Source organism: Otolemur garnettii, unplaced genomic scaffold (assembly GCF_000181295.1).
Source record: "Otolemur garnettii isolate 467f Iridium unplaced genomic scaffold, OtoGar3 scaffold00079, whole genome shotgun sequence".
NCBI classification, from domain to species: domain Eukaryota; kingdom Metazoa; phylum Chordata; class Mammalia; order Primates; family Galagidae; genus Otolemur; species Otolemur garnettii.
In genome coordinates, this window is record NW_003852474.1 from 2668327 (window position 1) to 2688901 (window position 20575).

Consider the following 20575-nt stretch of genomic DNA (forward strand, 5'->3'; position numbering starts at 1 on the left):
GAGGTTGCTGTGAGCTGTGATGCCACGGCACTCTATCCAAGGGAGAGCTTGAGGCTATGTCTCAAAAAAAAAAGGAAATTGCTTTCAACTTTTTGCAAAGCAATACTTGGTTTGAAATTTTCATAATACAATTGATTAGTGTGACTTTAAATTCCATCTTGTGATAACGCTTCTTGAAGAAGGCAAATAGCTCAGCTGTTCTTCACTTTAGGTTGTTCCCCCCCAGTTTAGATAAACATATAGACTCACCCTTAGAGGGTGCTCAGTTGGAAAAGATGTTTTGAGAGATGTACCACTCACACATCTGGGTCGTTCGCATGTTGACAGTACTCTCACCCGTCCCCAGCACAGAAGCTGTAGGCATTGTCACCAGGGCCAGAGTAGAACTAGTCTGTGGGTGTTGGTCACAGTCCCCTCTGTTCCCAGGGTGGTGTGTGGGCTCCTCCTGCTTGTCCTGGACTCCTCGTTTTTTAAAAATTTGGCTTAAACACAGGAATTTATTCTTTCTCAGTTCTGGTGGCTGCAAGTGTGAGATCAGTCTGTCAGCATGGTCATGGCTTCTCCCATAGCCTTCCCTTGGTACACTGAGGGGCGCAGGGAGAAAGAGTGAGAGCAAGAGATCTTTTTTTTCTTTCTTTTCTTAAATTTCAGATTAATATGAGGGTATAAACGATTAGGTTACGTTGTTTGCATTTGTTAGGTAAAGTCCAAGTCATAATTTATCCCTGCACCCAAGAGGTGTGCCCTATACCCCTACATTGTGCCCGTTTGGTGAGAGATTATTAATCCCCCTCCTGTCTCCCTCTCCCCCTTCTTGATTCCCCTCCCCTTTCTCCTCTCCCTTCTCTCTCTTTTCTCCTGCCTCCTCCCCAACCCGCTCTACTTGAATTTAATTGTGTTTATCTCTTGTGTGGGGGTGTCGTAGTTCATTTACTCATTTCATCTTGGTATTGAGTACATTGGATGCTCTTATCTTGGATGCTTGTGATACTTACCACAAGTAAAGTATTTTTGTGATACTTTACTTAGAAAGATATTCTCCAGCTCCATCCAGGTAAATACAAAACATGGAACATCTCCATATTTCTTTGTTTCTTTTTTTTTGAGACAGAGTCTCACTTTATCACCCTTGGTAGAGTACCGTGGCATGATAGCTCATCGCAACCTCAAATTCTTAGGCTCAAGCAATTCTTTTGCCTCAGCCTCCCAAGTAGCTGGGACCACAGGCACCCACCACAACCCCTAGCTATTTTTAGAGACAGGGTCTCACTGTGGCTCGGGCTGGTCTCGGTCTTGAACCCGTAGGCTCTGGCAGTTCACCTACCTCAGCCTCTCAGAGTGCTAGGATTACAGGTGTGAGCCACTGCATCCAGCCATGTCTCCCATCTTTCTTTATGGCTGAATAGTATTCCATGGTATACATATACCATAGTTTATTTATCCATTTGTGAGTTGAGGGACGCTTGGGTTATTTCCACATCTTGGCAATTATGAATTGAGCTGTAATAAACATTCTAGTGCAAATGTCCTTATGGTAAAATGATTTATTTTTTCTTCTGGGTAGATACCCAGTAAGGAGATTGCAGGGTCAAATGGAAGGTCTCCTTTTAGCTCTTTGAAGATTCTCCGTATTTCCAAAACAGCTGCAGTAGTTTTCAGTCCCACCCGCAGTGTGTAAGTATTCCCTTCTCTGCACACCCATGCCAGCGCCATGTGGGCAGTGGACTGCCTTTTGACAGTTACTGTGTACTCTTTTAGTTCAGTGAAATCTTCACTTTTCCTTTCAGGCAGGCACCTTTGTTCTTGACTTCTGGTTTTTGTCCTTCTTAATTCAAGAATGTTAGTTGGGGCCTCTGAGCTGTACAGTTAAGCTTTAAGCAGGTAAATGCAGTGACCCTGTTTAATTCCAGGATGAAGCTAACGACACTATTGGTGTCTACGTGCTCCTGAGAGTTGTGCTGTACAGAGCAGGTTATTTGACCTGAAATTCAGCAGAACGCTCAGGATTGCTCTACTGTATCTCCCTCCGCCAGTTTGCCTTTTACCCGATGCCTGGGCGGAGGTGGCACGCACAGCACCAGCGCCTGGGAATCGCTCTTCTCTTCCTTTGGGCTCTCCGTAGCCGACTGTTTGTAACACACAGAACACTGGAGACGGTGGTGATTGATTATCTCCTCCCAGGCTCAGTCTTAGTTCAAATTCTTAATGTGTTCCACGGCATCAAACTCACCCTTCTTTCCTTAGGCAGTTTTTGGATTCTGTTTGAATACTTTGGTGTTGGAGTAATTGAACCTTTAACTGTACTCTCTATGTTACTATAAAGCATTGGAAATTCCAAACTCTGTGCCTTGGTTTGTGTGATTAGAACCGAGCCAGATGGCCCTATTATTTGGTCTTACCTTTAAATCTTAGGCATCTTGGTAGTTTTTGTTTGTTTGTTTTGCTGTATTTCCATTGAGCTTGTTGACTTCTCTGCTCAGCATGACTCTTAGCTTTAGAACATATGCCAAAAAACCCCCAAAGGCTCTGAGCAACCTCATGAACTGTCCTTGGGAAAACCCCCTCATTTTGTCTTTTATTCTATGGTGGCTTCTTGTTTGTTCCATGGAGTAATGTGCCCTGCTCAGGAAGAATACTGTTATCTTCCAAGAAAACATGGGAACTCCCATCTCCCCTCTTCTGGAAGTCGTTGACCTCCAAGTTTACTAGGCACACACACAGCCTCCTATGCAGCCCTGCACCCATGTTCCTTGTTGTGCTTTAGGCCAGCCCAGTGCAGCTGATCCTTGTGACCAACACCTCTATGCTGGCCTTTGACTCACTCTCTTCCTTGGCTTCCCAGGAAGGCAGGTGCCAGGCTCCCTGGATTCACCTCTGGAATGTTTTCCCAGCCCTCTCTTGTAGCCCTGGCTGCCTCCTTCTCTGTGTCTCTCCTTCCTCCCTCCCTCTCTGTTGTTTGTGGTAGAAACCATTTGTCCATGGCAGTAGCATCTAAACATCGGGGGGGGGGGGCAACAGCATACTATTTTCAAAGATGTTTCATGTCAGCTACTTTGAAAACTGAGTTAAAGTGGATTGACTTTACTTGGTGTATCTATTAACTCTGGTAAATCCCAGTCTCCTTGGTGAACTTTATGTATTAGACAGGTGAGCTGACATTTCATGTAGAAGTTCTTATTAACAAACACTTCACCTTGAATTGTAAAATTACCTCTATCCCTGTATTATAGAACTAATCCAAAATTTGACTTCATTTCTGAGTAGGGACAACACCGAGCAGAGTGCCTGGCACATAGTAGGTGCTCAGTAAATGTGTGTGACTGGCTGGATGAGAAAGAGCTGTCACTTAGGGAGCCAAACCATTTGGAGGACTGGGTATGAAGAAAAGCTTGCAAAGCTTCCTGAATTGATTTAGCTTTTCCCCCCTTTGGGGACATGTATTTTTAAAATCTTCATGTGGGTTATATGGAAGCATTTTTTAACCTCATTTTTAATTGGAAGTAAATGTCAGATATGCATTCTGGGTAAGGTAGTTCTCCTAACAAAAATGAAGTCACACATATAGTGTATTATACTATCTTTCCTTTCTGGAAATATAAGACTATACAGGGAAGCTGCAGAGGGGTGTTCCACATCCAGACACATCTACATAAAAAGGATACCATAATTCTTTGAAAGCCCCCTAACTCTTTTTTCTTGTTTCCATAGGCATGTTTGCCACAGTTGCTGGGATATCCCAGCGTGCCCCTGTGCACTGGTCAGAGAACGTGATTGGGGCAGCTGTGTCCTTTCCGTATGTCATAGCGCTTGATGACGAATTCATCACGGTTCATAGCATGTTGGATCAGCAGCAAAAGCAGACCCTGCCCTTTAAGGAAGGCCACATCCTGCAGGACTTTGAAGGTACTCGTTTATGTAGGAATCGTAACAAAACTTACTTACGACATTTCTTTAGTAAATGTTACTAAGGGTCTCCTGGGGCTTGGGCCTCGGGCTGAGCATAGCAGGTGCACAAATGACTCTAACCCTGTGTGAGTGTTCGGGGTGACCATATAGCACAGTGTATTTGGAGGGCCCGTGTAAGCTGAGGCTGCAGCAGACCAGGACAGTCAGGAAGGGACTTTGTCTTCTGTGTAATGATGATGACTGAAGGATTTATTTTACTTTCCTCAATTTTATTTTGAACATTTTCACACGTATAGAGAAAAAAGAAAGCAAACCACCAAAAGCCTTTTTTGCCAGATTTAACACACATTAACATTTTGCTGAGCCATTTGAAAATAAGTGGAAGATAGCATGACTTTTTCTTTTTTTTTTGAGATAGAGTCTTTTCTCTGTTGCTCAGCTAGAGTATAGTGGTGTTGTCATAGCTCACTGCAATCTCAAACTCCTGGGCTCAAGCAATCCTCCTGCCTCTGTCTGGTGAGTAGCTGGGACTATAGGCATGTGCCACTATGTCCAGCTAATTTTTCTCACTTTGGTACAGATAGGGTCTCAGTTTTGCTCAGACTGGTCTCAAACTCTGACCTCAAATGATTCTCCCATCTTGGCCTCCCAAAGTGCTAGGATTATAGGCATGAGCCATCACCTGGGGGTTACTTAATCCCAAAATAACTGTAACATGCATCTCCTAAAAATAGGGCATTTTCCTATGAAACTGCAGTGCCATTTTCACACCTAAGAAAATCAACATTAATTCTTATGTCCTGCTCATATCCAGATTTCCTTAGCTGTCTTCAGAATGCCTTTTATTGTATCTTCTTCAAGCCTGGAACTAATCGAGATTTATGCATTGCTCATGCCATTTCAGGGTTTTAGTTCATGAAACATTGCCCTTCCTATGTCAGGCACAGTCTTGGCTGCTGGGGGAGATTCTAAGACACACAAGCCGCACTGTTCCCGTAGGTGGCTCATATTCCAGGGACGGCAATGACGCACGTCTTGGAGCGGCCCGTGGAGCAGTGTTACGGCACTGTGCATGTTGAGTGGTGGGGATGGGAAGGGTGTTACAAACACATACAGGAGGATGACGTAACCTGCCTTGGGTGGGAATAGAGAGGCCTCCTGGAAAAGGTGACACCAGGCAGAGGAGGGACAGAATTTTATATCAGTCTGAGAAAGGCCTCTTTAGTTGTGATACAGAAGACAGAGAAGATTAATTAATTGCTTCCTGTGAACAGATACTGCCCAGCCTAACATTTCTTCAGAAGAGAGCAGAATTTAATTTGAAAGCTTGGTAGTAGGAGCTAGTCTTGGATTGCAGTTCTGACTCCTCATGGAGTACCTGGGGAAGGTCTCACAGGTCAAATGAGGGCAGCAGTGTTGGCCATGGGTGGGAAGAGTAACACAGAATGGCAAGATTTGGATGTATTTAGGTGGTAGGTGAATATGAAATATCTCATGGTTCAAAATACTGCATTAAAATCTTCATATAAAATCGGGTGCGAATGATTTTTTAAAAGTGTTATATGAGGCATATCATAATTTCTATCGATAATGTTCTCTGATTGAGCTCTGCAACTTCATTGGACTCTATATTATGTATCTACTATACTGTTATAAAAATTTCCAGCACTTTTGAATAGAAAAAGTCAAAAAAGCAGATGCTATTCTTTGGAAATGTAGTATTAATATTAAGAGATTGCCCTGGCCAAGTGTGGTGGCTCATGTGTATAATCCTAGCACTGTGGGAAGCGAGGTAAGAGGATTGCTTGCGGTTAGGAGTTTGAGACAAGCCTGAGCAAGATTGAGACCCCATCTCTACTAAAAGTAGGAAAAAAAATTAGCAGAATGATGTGGTGGGTGCCTGGAGTCCCAGCTACTCGGGAGATTGAAACAGGATTGCTTGAGCCCAGGAACTTAAGGTTGCAGTGAGTTATGATGATGCCACTGTGTTCTACCTGGGGTGACAGAGCAAGTCTTTTTCTCAAAGAAAAAAAGAAATGAGTTCTTTTCTAACAATTGACAATGTGGGAAGAAGCAAATTTCTAAATTCTACAGAGACTCTATTGAGAAGACTGATGAAATTGGTCAGCAAATCAGGTAATAATCTAATTTGGGGAAAGCAGTGTGTTTTCTTGCAGGCTATCTGTTTTTTCCCTTTCCAACAATGTTGAATTTCTTCCCAGGAAGAGTGATTGTTGCCACAAGTAAAGGAGTTTACATCTTGGTTCCATTACCTCTGGAAAAACAAATACAGGATCTTCTAGCAAACCGTAGAGTGGAAGAGGCTTTGGTTTTAGCAAAAGGGGCCCGGAGGAACATTCCAAAAGAGAAATTTCAGGTTTGTAATTAACTGGTCACAAGAAAGCATGCCTCTAAGCCACCAGTTAGAAAACATTTGGCTTTAACTAACATACATCAGCCCTTCCTGTATACCAGACTGTACACATTGCTTTTGTATCTGCTATTTAATTTTTTCAACAAATCCACGTTGTATAGATAAGGAAACAGACTGTAAAGCAGTCACACAGCTGGACTGAGGAGATACAGCTAAAGGAGGGGAAGTCAGATTCTGAACTTCTGACTTAATTCGGCTGCTTTACACACTGGGTTGTATTTTTAATCAACTCCTTCAGCAGGCATTCAGAGAAGAATCAAGGACATAGTGCTTATAAACCAAAAGTGTTCATTTGTCTGAATTTACATTTTGTATTTGTTGAGATGGGGTTGAGTTAAAGTTCAGATTTTTGTCATCTATAGGAAAAGCTTTGCTAGTCATATTGCTGAAGTACCTAATATTGCAAGAACCTGTCTAATTGATTTCCTTAGGAGAAAAATTGTAATGCACTTCAGAGACGCTAATTTTAGATATAATTGGTATGACAAATGTAACTGATATAAATCAAGTTACCTAAAAGTTATCACTTGATCTTTTGTTAGTTGTTCAAGTTGCTTTATGGATTTGAGGGTAATAAAACCTAACATCAGTGTATGGGGAGAGGGTTTGCATGCTTCATACGACTATCGAAGTTATAATCAAAAGTTCTCAAGAATTAACAATATCGGTCAGATTTTATACCTGACAGTGTGATTGTTGTGGATAAAATGCTCTTTGGGCTCAGGCGCTTTATGCAGCAAAGGGTAGATTCTGAAAGCGAAAGCGGACAAGGTGTGTGACTGATGGTTAGGGGCTACGATGGAGAACATCTTTTCTTCCTTTAAACATTGACAAACTTTTCGTCTTTGTTGCTGGCTCTGAAGTGAGACTGATCTCTTAGCATTCAGCAGGGGGCAGCAAAAGCAAAAGGAAGAAAGCTTCTGCTGGTTCAGGGCCGGATACTGTGCGGAGCACTGGTATAATTTTAGGTCCGCAGTGAGCCAGGTAGGGCAGGACACAGGGTGGGAGATGGGTGGCCAGTCTGAGGCTGACTGCCACAGCGCTTGATCTTGCTCGCTGCCTCCCCCTCAGCAAGGTGTCCTCCGGGGAGGTGCTGGAGTCCAGAGGGGCCATGCCAAGGTTCTCACTGCTGCTGGGGGCGGGGGCCTCCCCTCCTTGCACACACAACTTATTCACACTTTAAATGCATAATGTTCTCTTACAGAGCCTTCGATGCCCTTTACCACATTTTTTACTTTTTTTCCTCCTCTACTCTTTTTGCCAAGAGTAGAGATGAACTGTCATTATCAGATAAGTCATCTTCTTCAATCTGTTACCTCAAGAGGTTTTATTTCAACTTTTGTTTTCTGACATGTTCTCTGTGTTGCTCCAAACTCATATATCTAGTTCTGGAAATAAGTCCTCAGAATTATCTCGAATTCAGCCTTTATTCTCAGTTACTGTAACTCCAGTCGCTGCTGGTGCTCAGACCTATCGCTCCCGTTCTTTGCCTGCGTTATTTTAACAGCTCCCTTTGGGTGCGTTTGCACTCTGTCTGCCAGGTAACTGTGGGAATGGTCTTTCTCAAAGACAGACCAAATCCTTTGCTCAAAACACTTGATTAGGTGCCTCCTTGCCCAGGTGAAGTCTTTGAAGTGCATCCTAACTTGGCTCCACCCACTCCTCTGGCCATCTTGTCACACCCCACCCCCTCTGTGACTTTTATGCCTAAACTCTACATTCCTGCTTCAAAGTATGGAGGACAGAGAGAACAGATAATTATTGAGCCCTCTAAAGGCACTCTTCAAGGCATTTAAAGACATTTGTTTTATAAGGGGTATCCTCATTTTACAGATAAGATCCTGAAGACATGGCAGCCCACATCAGTTGTGCCTGTGGACATACAGCTAGTCACGTCAGGGCCATCGCTCTCTGGTGGGCTCTTTGCCCTCCATCCTCGACCCCCATTTCTGGAACCCGCCCTGCACCTTCCTGGGTTGGTCCAACCTTCCGTCTCTCTTCACTTGTTATTTCTCCTATCTCCTATCACTGTAGTGCATTTCTATACTCAATAAAGTGCTGTCTCAGTACCTTGCTTAAGTATGTCCTCTTCGCTAAGCCTTTTCTCTCTGGGGAGATCCAAAAACTTCTTCCCCTGGGCTTCTGCAACACACGAGCATTGAGCACACTGCCCGTGTTATTTATCAGTTCACTCCTCAGCCCCATACTTTCTCCTCCCCTGGCTGGTGGGTGGACTGTAGCTATTTGTATACAAAGAAGGGGATGAATGGGTAGTTGCAGCTTCGGGTTGGTCCTCCAGCAGAACCACAGGGGAACAATAACACAGTACTGACCAGAGAAGGTTAGAAATAACATTCCTTGGATGTATGTGTGTTTTTAAGGACTGGATGCCACTCATGTGGTTAGGTGTGTTACTTATTTTAATTATAAGGTGCTTGTGGCCATAAGCTAAACCCCAGGCTTAGAGAAGCAGGAAGGGAGAGGAGAGGCTCTTTCCCCATTGCATTCCTTTCCCTTCATTTAAAGCAGGGACTAGTTTTGCTTCACTGAATTCTGAGTTGGCAGTGGGTTAATCAACACGTTTAGCTATGTGACTGAGGTTATAGGATTATTTCTTCTAGAGGTCCAGAAGTGTTGCTCAGAACTCTAAGAAAGCAGGCCTTACATTATATTAAGGTTTAGGCTGCTTTAAAGAGAAAAACAGTGAGGCTGGGTGTGGTGGCTCACAACTGCAGTCCCAGCACTTTAGGACACTGACCCTGGATGTTGTTTGAGCCCAGGAGTTTTAAGAGCAGCCTGGGCAACACAGCGAGACCCTGTCTCAACAAAAATGGAAACATTAGCTGGGTGTGGTGGTGCACGGCTGTAGTCCCAGCTACCAGGGAGGCTGAGCCAGGACAGGAGTTGTCAGTTGTGGTGAGCTGTGATTGCTCCACTGTACTCCAGCCTGCGTGACAAAGCAGTAAGGAGACATCAGCTTTATAGACGGGTTTGTGTCACACATAAAAAGTTACTTGATTTGTATCACGTCATGGGGATAGTGTTTATATGTAAGCTTCAACTCTGATAGATTTTTCTTACATTACACCTAAAAACGTTCCAGTATGTATCTTTAAAACCTGAGGCTCCCTTTAAATAACCACAGTATATAGCTTTCCTACTCAGTGCCAGTTCCTGTAAGTGGTGAAAGTCTGGCTAGGGCTCTGTTTCCCCAGTTGTCTTGCTATAAATGTTCTTGCTTTGCTTTTGCTTTTTTTTTTTTTTTTTAAATCCTTAACAAGAATCCCACTAGACTATACACTCAAATGAGTGTTTTAAAGTCACTTTGGGGCTCGGCGCCTGTGGCTCAAGTGGCTAAGGCACCAGCCACATACACCTAAGGTGGTGGGTTCAAATCCAGCCTGGGCCCGCCAAACAACAATGATGGCTGCAACCAAAAAATAGCCGGGCGTTGTGGCGGGCGCCTGTGGTCCCAGCTACTTGGGAGGCGGAGGCAGGAGACTCGCTTGAGCCCAGGAGTTGGAGGTTGCTGTGAGCTGTAATGCCACGGCACTCTACCCAGGGGGACAAGCTTGAGGCTCTGCCTCAAAAAAATAAATAAATAAATAAAGTCACTTTGAGATAGTTCTCCCCTTCATGGTTCTGCTGCCAACTCTGAAGTATTTAGTTAGGTTCATTTGTTACATTGGACTTCCATTCTTTTTTTTTTGAGACAGAGCCTCAAGCTGTTCCCCCTGGCTAGAGTGCTGTGACATCACAACTCACAGCAACCTCTAACTCCTGGGCTCAAGCGAGTCTCCTGCCTCAGCCTCCCAAGTAGCTGGGACCACAGGCGCCCACCACAATGCCCGGCCATTTTTTGGTTGCAGCCATCGTTGTTTGGTGGGCCCGGACTGGATTAGAACCCGCCACCTTAGGTGTATGTCGCTGGCGCCTTAGCCACTTGAGCCACCTGAGCCTAGACTTCCATTCTTTAGGGATTGCTTTTTAAAATGTAACTTGTTTTGTGATTATGTAATTTTTGTTGTTGTTGTTGAGACAGAGTCTCACTTTATTGCCCTTGATAGAATGCGGTGGCATCATAGCTCACAGCATCCTCAAACTCTTGGGCTTAAACAATTCTCTTGCCTCAGCCTCCCAAGTAGTTGGAACTGTACACACCCACACAATACCCAGCTGTTTTTAGAGATGAAGTCTTGCTCTAGCTAAGGCTGGTCTCAAACCTGTGAGCTCAGGCAATCCACTTGCCTCGGCCTCCCAGAGTGCTAGGATTACAGGCGTGAGCCACCATGCCCAGCCTTATATAAAATGTTGATGTAGTTCAAGAGTCAAATCAGCAAGACAAAGTACATTCAAAGAAGCTAGACTCTGTTTCTCTCCTTCACTCTGCTTACTTCTTTCCCCTTCTACTGTGTGGTTGTTTATTTGCATCCTCCCCTCCTTGTCTTTCTCTCTCCTATGTTCTTTTGGTGGGTTTGTATTTTTTATTTTAATGGTTACCTTAGCAGCATCAACTTAATAAAATTCCTTTGGTTTTCTCTTTTTGGGAAAAGTTCCTTTTGTCTGTTGGTTCCCCATTTTCAGAGTATTTGAGGTCAGCCAGTACCTTCTTCATCACTCTGCCCTTCTTGTCCCCAGCATCTGCCCTTTGTTCCTCACTAATACCTGGAAGGCAGTCAGCAAGCAGATCATCCCTTTGATGTCACCTCCCCATTCTCTCTGATTTCTTTGTACTTTTTCGGAGCACATGGGCTATCCCACGCTGTCCTGTCTCCCATTCATCAGATTCCTTCCTGTAGGCAAATGCATGATTAATGCTCACCACCAAATTCAGTGTCAATGTCTCTCCAGTCATTTTGGTTTTCTGAAACAATCCCTTGCAGAGACGTCAGGATGGGAACGTGGGAACACTGTCTCCAAATTGGCAGTGACAGTTCATCTGCAGTGTTTTTACTAGAGGGCCAAGTTTGGTTGAATATAAAATCCTCAACTCACATTATCTTTCAGTGAGGAACTTAAACATATTGCACCATTATAAAGTGTCATAGTCAAAAATCTGATGATCTGAATTTCTTTTCCTTGAAGTGTCTCGATCTTACTGCTGGGATGCAGTAAGTCTATGAAGTCTTAGAAGTCTATGAAGTCTTACAAGTCTATGAAGTCTTGTTTCTCCATGTTGGCACACACGGCTGATTGACTGGAGCTCTCCAAGTCTCCTCCTGCTTCCGTCTGCTGCTCTCACAGTGGGTGCCGAGCTCTGGCTGGTGCTGATGGCCTCCTGGGGGCGCCTGGCTATCTTGGGCTCACACCCCCTTTGCCCTCTCTCCACTTGCTTACTTGCCCACATGGGGATGTTGTGTTACAAATGCATCCATGAGTTTGGGCTGTTTTGCTTTTGTGTTTTAAATAATGCTACAATTAGCTATTTAAACTATTTTTAAGTATGCATTTTAGTACACAGAAAGCACTAAGTACAGTCACATGGGTTGCCATCATCACTCCCCCACTCCCTCTTCTCACAACTTCTTCCCAGAGGGAAACTCTGTATCCATTAAACACTAAGGCCCCATTTCCTTTCCTGACTACCATGTTCTATTTCTGTCTCTGTGAATTTGACTACTCAGGTATCTCCTATGAGTGGAATTATACTTCCTACGGTCCTTCTGCGACTGGTTTATTTCACTAAGTATAATAATGCGGAGTTCTTCCATGTTAACATATGTAAAAATGTTCTTTCTTTCTTTCTTTCTTTTTTTTTTTTTTTTTTTGACACAGAGTCTCACTCTGTGGCCTTGGTTGAAGTGCCATTGTATCATCCTAATTCACAGCAACCTCAAATCTTGGGCTTGAGTGATCCTCCTGCCTCCGCCTCTCAGAGTGCTAGGATTACAGGCATGAGCCTCTGCATTCCCCTAGCGAAATGTTCTTTCTTTTTAGGACTGAATAATACTCCATCATAGGTACCGGTATGTGTTTTGTTTCTTTGTTCTTTGCCAGTGGATTCTTGGACTGCTTTCACCTTTTGGCTGTTGTGAATAATGCCACTAAGAAATAACTGTTCCCTTTTTTAAGAGGCTACTACTGAGATTAAAAAACATCAGCACTTCCTTAGCCACATGAGGTTTTCGAGTGGCTTACACAACAGACACATTTATTTATGACAGTTCTAGAGGCAGAGAAATCCAAGATCAGGGCACCTGCTTCCTGGTTCATAGATGGCTGCCTTCTCTCTGTGTCTTCACATGGCAGAGAGGACAGACAGGTGCACTTGGGACTCTTTCACGGGCACTATCCATTTGTGAGGTCACTGCCCCTCATGACTCTATGTAATCCTAATTAACCTCCCAAGGACTGCATATCCTGATACCTCCCTCCCTGCCTACCACAGAGGGTAGGATTTCAATATATGCTTTTGGGGGGAGAGGGCGGGACACAGTATTCCTATCTTCCCAGATACATTGGTTATGGAACATTTTTAAATAAGTTATTTGAAAACCCAGAATCCGTAAAGAAAGAATTAATAAATTCAACGCATACATGCACACTCTCACATACACATTATGCATGAATAAACCTACTATTAAAAAAATCAAAGGAAATAGCAAACTAAGAAGAGTATCTGTAGTTTATGGCACCAAAAGAGTGTTAATTTCTCTGATACATGAAGAATTCCTTAGAATATATAAGGGAAAGATCAATTCTCTAATATAAATATGCATATACATTTCATAGAAAATGAAATTATCTATCTTAAAAATATATGAAAGGATGTTCTGTCTCCCATATAGAGATGTGTATGCTAAAAATACACTAATGCATTTTTCATTCAAGATTGCCAGAGATCAAAGCATTTGATATATATCAGGTTGGTGAGGGTGTGCAGAAATGGCCACTCATGTGTGTCACTTGTCAGAGTATAACAGACACAGCCTCTGCAGAAGGCAATTTGAGAATACCTGTCAGCGTTACAGCTTTCAGTTCTGCCTCCTGAAGTGTATTCTATAGTTCTGATCACTGAAATTAGAAATAACAAACATAGCCGACTCTGGCTCCATCTTTGTTTATTAAAGATAAAGCAACAAAACCTGGAGGCCGCCACTGGTGTGTGACTGGATGTATCCTGGTCCCGTGGGTGCAGTGCTGTGCAGCCAGGAAAAAAAAATCAAGGCCTTGAGGTGCTTAATATATAGTGTTAAGAATAAGTTAAAAAAACAAAGTGCAGAGCACCGTGCACAGCACGCTGCCACTGTGACAACGGGGCAGAAGTATTTGCTCATCAGTACACAGTCTGTCCGTGCAAGGTTAGATGTGAGGTGAGTAGCACCGGTTACCTCTGGAAGGCGTCTCTGGCTGGGGTCAGCAGTGGAATCCCTCACTGTATACCTGCTGAATGTGGGAAATTTGAGTTTATGAATGTATTCTTTAGGGAGTTTTAATTTTAAAAAGACCTGAAGAAAAAAATATATTCATCCAATGACAAGTTTCCTTTTCTTCCTTAGCGTTGCATCTTTTCTTCAAAAAGCCACTAACGTTCTTTCCGAAAGCTTGGGCCTTTTTGTTTGTTTGTTTGTTTTGAGACAGAATCTCACTCTGTTGCCTTGTAGAGTGCTGTGGCGTCATAACTCACAGCAACCTCAAACTCTTGGGCTCAAGTGATCCTCCTGCCTCAGCTTCCCTAGTAGCTGGGACTGCAGGCCCTTACCACGCCCGGCTAATTTTTCTATTTTTATTTTTATTTATTTATTTATTTTTAATTTTATTTTATTAAGTCAGATATACATAGATCATGAATATACTCATGCATATGTGGGGTACAATGTGCTGATTTTTTTTTATACAATCTACCGTGGTTACATTAAACTACTCAACATAGCTTTCACTTCATTTACTTAATTATTGTGCCAAAGCATCTATGTTCTACATTTCACAGATTTGACTTATATCTTTGTCCTATGTTCCATAGGTGTGACCCCGCCTTTTCCCCTCCCTCTGTCAAGCCTCCCCACCCCCCTCCTTTTCTACTCCTCTTCTCTCCTTCATCCTGGGCTATAGCTGTGTTCTATCTTTTATAAGAAAGTGTGAGTAAATATAAGTTGGTTTCATAGAAGTACTGAGTACATTGGATACTAATGTTTCTATTTTTAGTAGAGATGGGGTCTTGCTCTTGCTCGGGTTGGTCTCAAACTCCTGAGTTCAGGCAATCCACCTGCCTTGGCCCCCCAGAATGCTGGGATTGCAGGTGTGAGCCACTGCACCCAGCCTATAAAATTTCTTTAACGTGCTCCTTCTTGCCACCACCCACCTCATTGGCCCTTCATTCTCACTTTTGAAATTGACCACTTTCCCTGCTCTGTATTTGCCTTTCACGTGGCCTCCTTCCAAATCAGGACATCCCAGTTTGTTTCCCTATTACCCAGGAATGGTAATAGGTGTAGGATGGGAAGATGACCCTGTATTAAAATGTTAAATTAATTGGGTTTCTTAACTGATTATGATTCCCTTAGATGGTACATAGCATATATACTATATTTATTTTGGTGGCTCCCCAGAAAGCAATATGTAAAAAGCACATCTTTCTATATATGATATAGATGTATGTTTTGTAATTATAGCATTTAAATGCATCTCTGCTCATATATCAATATTTAAATATATGGGTATATATACATCCATACACACATTTGCAAACTTATTCAGTTGGGACAGATTGCCTTTTTAACAAGGAGAATGTTATGGCATACATGTTCCACCTAACATATTTTGGAAAAGGTGTTTAGTTTTGGCAATAACTAAGAGGTGTTTTTCGATAAGTAAAAAAAATGAAAGGTATAAATATAATGAAAATTATTTATACCAATTTTTATTTAGAATGATGTCTGTACTTACTTTATAAGAATGGTACTTACATGTCATGTAGTGCAAGTTTTCTGGGTGTCACTTGCCATCCTCACACGCATCTTGGTGGTCTGTGTCACATCAGGAGCAGGCTGTCCTCTGTGTCACATCGGGAGGGGGCTGTCCTCTGTGTCACATCGGGAGCAGGCTGTCCTCTGTGTCACATCGGGAGTGGGCTGTCCTCTGTGTCACATCGGGAGGGGGCTGTCCTCTGTGTCACATCGGCAGCGGGCTGTCCTCTGTGTCACATCGGGAGCGGGCTGTCCTCTGCGCGTTGGCAGCCGGTTTGTAATAACTGCATTTGGCATTTACTTTCTCCAGGTCTCCAGCCCGTCTTGGGAGAGTGGACTGGGCCCATCAGCCCTGTTCTCCTGGGGACAACTGAGCCCCCTGGCAATGCTCCAGTGCTCCTCTGAGTAATAAGATCCAAGCCTAACTCGACAAGTAGGCTTTTTAGCCCTTACGAGAATCTCTTATTCACTTGAAAACTCCTAGAATAGTTCTTGTGCTGTCTTTATAGTCTAATATCTCTGTTGTCTCCTTATATTCTAGGAAGGTGACCTACAGCTTCTTTTCAGCCACAGTGACCCAGGAGATGGGAGAGGCAGGGTGATTGTGCTATTCTTGGCCTTGGCATTGAATTTACATCATTCTGGTGTATCCATCACACACCCCCAACCCCCAGCTCCAGGGTAAACCTTCTGCCATTGTATCTGCAGAATCATTTGGTTATGTTTGTCAGTTGTCTCAGAAAACCCTTTTTAACACAATGAAAAATATTCTTTACAACAGGGGTCCTCAAACTTTTTAAACAGGGGGCCAGTTCACTGTCCCTCAGATTGTTGGAGGGCTGGACTGTGGGCCCTGGGATGAGTCGGCTGCTAAGCAGGACAGGCAGTGGTGGCAAAAACACCTAGCGGGCCGGATAAATGTCCTCGGTGGGCCACATGTGGCCCACAGGCCATAGTTTGAGGGCGCCTGCTTTACAAGGATGATACTTTTGTTGGCTCGGTACCAGCCACGTACACTGAGGCTAGCGGGTTTAAAAGCGGCCCGAGCCAGCTAAACAACAATGACAACTGCAACAAAAAATAGCCGGGAGTTGTGGCGGGTGCCTGTAGTCCCAGCTACTTGGGAGGCTAAGGCAAGAGAATTGCTTAAGCCCAAGAGTTTGAGGTTGCTGAGAGCTATGATGACAGCATCGCATCCTACCCAGCAACAGAGACTCTGTCTTTAACAAAAAAAAGAAAAGAAGAAGGAATAATACTTACATGTCATCCTGTAGCTCATGTATGAGTCCACATTTGACCTACCAAATTTTTACAGACCTGAAAGAAAATACTGCTTTTTTGAATTGTAGGAAATCACTCCATTTGACTCCTGATGCTGGCCTCACCTCTTTGTTATATTCATTCGCCTACAGTTAGGGTAGCCATCCCAGCCGCCTTGGTTTAGGAACTGTTCTGGTCACAGTGTTGGTGCCTATGCTGCCATCATGTGGTTATTCCAGCTGCTTGTAGGAAGTTTCCTTTTTTTTGAGACAGTCTTACTCTGTGGCCTCAGGCTAGAGTGCTGTGGCCTCAGCCTAGCTCCCAGCAAGTTCAGACTCCTGAGCTCAAGTGATCCTCTTCCACCTGCCCCCAGCCCCTGGCAACCCCTCCTCTACTTTCTTTCTTTCTTCCTTTCTTTTTTTTTGAGACAGAGCCTCAAGCTTTCCCCCTGGGTAGACTGCTGTGGCATCACAGCTCACAGCAACCTCCAACTCCTGGGCTCAAGCGAGTCTCCTGCCTCTGCCTCCCAACCACAGGCACCCACCACAACGCCTGGCTATTTTTTTTTCCTTTGGTTGCAGCCATCATTATTGTTTGGTGGGCCCGGGCTAGATTCGAACCCACCACCTTAGGTGTATGTGGCTGGCGCCTTAGCCACTTGAGCCACAGGAGCCAAGCCCACTCTACTTTCTGTATCTGTGAATCTGACTAGGGACTAGGGACCCCATATCAGTGCAACCATGCAGTGTTTTTCCTTGTTTTCAGGTTTATTTCACTTAACCTAATGTCCTCAGGGTTCGTCCAGGTTTGTCATGTCTCAGAATTTTCTCCCTTTTTAAAGCTGAATATCATCCCATTCGATGGAGGAGTTCTGTGTTTCATCAGAGGAGTGCATGTTAAGGAGGAGCCAGGAGACAAGCCACCCTGTGAATTTAGTGCTCAGAGAGCTGTTAAGGAGCCCTCGTCTGATATTTAACTTGGACAATACAACCTTGAAAACAGGTTTGGAAATCTTTAGCTTAGAATCTTCTATTTCATAAAAGTCCCAGTTCTCCAAATCACAAAAGTTAGTAATCTCAGTTGAGAAATCTGATACTCATAACATGGGTTTAAACATCCCTTTCAGCTTGCCTCCGGAGTCCGTGCAGCCTCTTAAGCCTGCCTGAGGCTTTGGGCCCCCAGCCCTTCGCACAGAGCAGATACTAAGTGACTATTTAGTGGTCTGTTCTGCTAATTTACTCTCTTCACCTGGGAATTTTGATCACCGCCTCACACGGAGGGCTGGTAATAAAGAAAGTTGAAGCGTCCGTCTTTGAATTAGCGCTCGACGTCCTTGTTCTCTGTCTTCCTTACATAGTCATCCTCATCCCTACCTGACTCCAGGTTTTGTAGTTTAGAACTAAGATGCAGAGAGCAGGAGGAGGCATTAGTTATAGTAGACAGTCGGGAGATGAGATGGTCACCTTCAGAGAACCGAGAATTGGTCATACTTGGTCAAGTTTCTCATCAGGCATTTTTTGGTAAACGTCAATGGTGTTCTCTGTATGTCATCCTTGGTCAGCAGCCATGGTGCTTACACACAGGATGAGAATCTCTGCATACTTCTTCCAAGTCTGCAGGTAGCATTCCCAGACTAGAATGTACACAACAGCCCCTTATTCTTGGAGACCTGGAGTGTTAGCAAAAGTAATTTTTATTTCCCTTTGGATAAGGGACGAGTAGATGACATTTGAATCTTCCAGGCCATAACAAATAAATTGCTGTTGAGCTGATTTCTCAACAACAAGCCTGGGTGTGATTGAGAATTCTTCTGACACAGCTGATGGGTCCTTTTCATCTGTTTTGCTAAGTGGGTAGCCTCTATTATTTCTGCTTTCAGAAAGGGAACTGGCATTCTCAGACAACAGGACTTTGACCTGCTGACATCTCCTTATTGTTGGGTGGCACAATTAGGTCGGTCTTTAGGTCAGAAATGACTGGTTTGGAGGAAGAAAAAGACAGATGGTGAAAAGAGAAATGAAAGGTTTAAATAGCCTGCTTTTTCTGATATGTCCAGAGGAATTCTTGCTGGGGGTAGAGGGAAGAATTGTTGTGCCTTTGAGAGCTCTTTCAAGCTACTGCACAGTGAAAGCCTTTTGCAAGGTGATTTGCGTGCACAGGGCCGGCAGTGTGTAGGCCCTGCTGCCCCACTTCCCAGTGTCTTCAGTGGGCGTCAGCACGGCTGTGGGGAGGAATCAGTGAGTAGAACAAATTGGGCTCCAGGATCAAAAAGATCTGGGTTTAAATCATGGTTCAACCACTTGTCATGTTAGTAAGTTGGGGCTTAAAACTTAACATCTCAGGGCAGAACTTTCTTATCTGTAAAATGATGCCAGTGGGTGACAAAGAGGAGTTTCATGAAAATCCAGCAGATAATTGATCGGCTTAATAAGCACCAACTAAATGCCAGATACTATGCTGGTGGTGTGGGAGTACTAGGGGAGTGATGGGTGCACTCCACCTGCACGATGGGTTGGAAGGGGGAGCATCCTCACTTGTGCAGTGAGGAGGGCCTGGGCTGTAGGGGTGTCATCTGTAAGGACAGAGCACAGAGATACATCCGGAGCTACTGCAAATAAGGGGAGCACAGAGCTCAAAACCAGCCCTGTTGGACAGCGACAGGGAGGAGGTGGGACCAGGGACACCCCAGGACAAGTTCCTAAAGTGTATCTTGCTTTTCCTGGATATTATGAGAACAAAGAGGTGATGGAAATTTGGGTGGTAGTAGATTAAACAAAGATAAACTGGCGCCTTTGTTGCAAGAATTTCAGATGTGATGTGTTAGTGGGTCATGAGTCACCAAGAGGAGACAGAACATGCAGAATTTCCCCTACGAAAGCCTATGTTTTTATGTATTTAGTTATTAAATGGGATCAGCTTTGTGCTCTGAGGGACAGTCTGAGAAATGCTACTGTGAAGCGTCAATGTCAGAAAAATGGAAAACAGCCAGGCAGCTCCTCTTTGGCCAGAAACTCCAGAGTTGTTCATGTTCGTCTGAGCAACCAGAAGTGGAGGCAGCCACTGAAGCCTGGGAGATGATGAAGATACAGGGATGTGCTTAGGAAAGATTGGGGAATTATGAGGACAGATCCACGAAAACAGAGAGATACGAGTATGTCACTTCATATGTGCTCATTTTTTCTTCAACTCGTAACTTCAAGCTTCTATGTCATAATTAACATTCAGTTTGGGTTACGAATTAGAAATGTAGTTTCTCCCTGCGGTAATGGTTTCAGGGTATCTCAGATTAAACTTATCTTTCCTTGCAGGTCATGTACAGAAGGATTCTGCAGCAGGCGGGGTTTATACAGTTTGCACAACTTCAGTTCCTGGAAGCTAAAGAGCTCTTCAGGTAATTTGAGGTGTTGGCAGCGAGACTTCCACTACAGTGTGCCTCTGTGGTGAGAACCTCTGTTTCCAGTGTGACGTGGTGATGGGAGGTGTTGCTGTGGGTGGTCAGGTTGTCTTCAGGTGGAAATGGTGGGGGGTGTGGATGACCACAGACACCAACAGTGCTGGTTCCTCAGCTTCACCCCTCATTCAGCCTTAGGCTAACTGTCCTGCGTCTTAAAGGAGGTGGGGGGGGGGTGAGGAGGGGTGCAGAGAAGAGTCCTGAGAAGAGGATTCTGTTAAGGCATCAAGACCGTTTGGCTAGTTTTGTCCAAATGGTAGGGTAAATTAAAAAAAAAAAAAAAAACGGAAAAAGAGAAAAGATTATTAAGCCAAGAGAAGAGAATTCTGAAGGGTAAACTTGATAAACATTGGCAGATTCCTAGGAAAGCACCAGAGTGCAGGCTTGCTTTTCTCCAGAGATTTCACAAGAAGTTTTGAGTTTACAGAAAGAGCTGGGGGATGGCACCTATGGCTCAGTGAGTCGGGTGCTGGCCCCATATATTGAGGGTGGCAGGTTCAAACCCGGCTCCGGCCAAACTGCAAAAAAAGAGAGAAAAAAAAAAAAGAGCTGGGGCTTCTGAGAAGATGTATGAAAAATTTTTGTCATCTTCTAAAGCCTTTTTAAACATTATATTCT

At 43.9% G+C, this 20575-nt stretch overlaps 1 protein-coding gene across 1 annotated transcript in view; it reads left to right on the forward strand.

Annotated features, from left to right (window-relative positions):
* Positions 1-20575, forward strand: part of TGFBRAP1 (transforming growth factor beta receptor associated protein 1) — a 45370-nt gene that overhangs the window by 7525 nt on the left and 17270 nt on the right. Inside the window, exons 2-4 of the mRNA XM_003794317.3 lie at positions 3709-3903; positions 6129-6283; positions 19815-19897. Coding sequence (XP_003794365.1) covers positions 3709-3903; positions 6129-6283; positions 19815-19897 — 433 coding nt within the window. The remainder of the gene's footprint in view (positions 1-3708; positions 3904-6128; positions 6284-19814; positions 19898-20575) is intronic.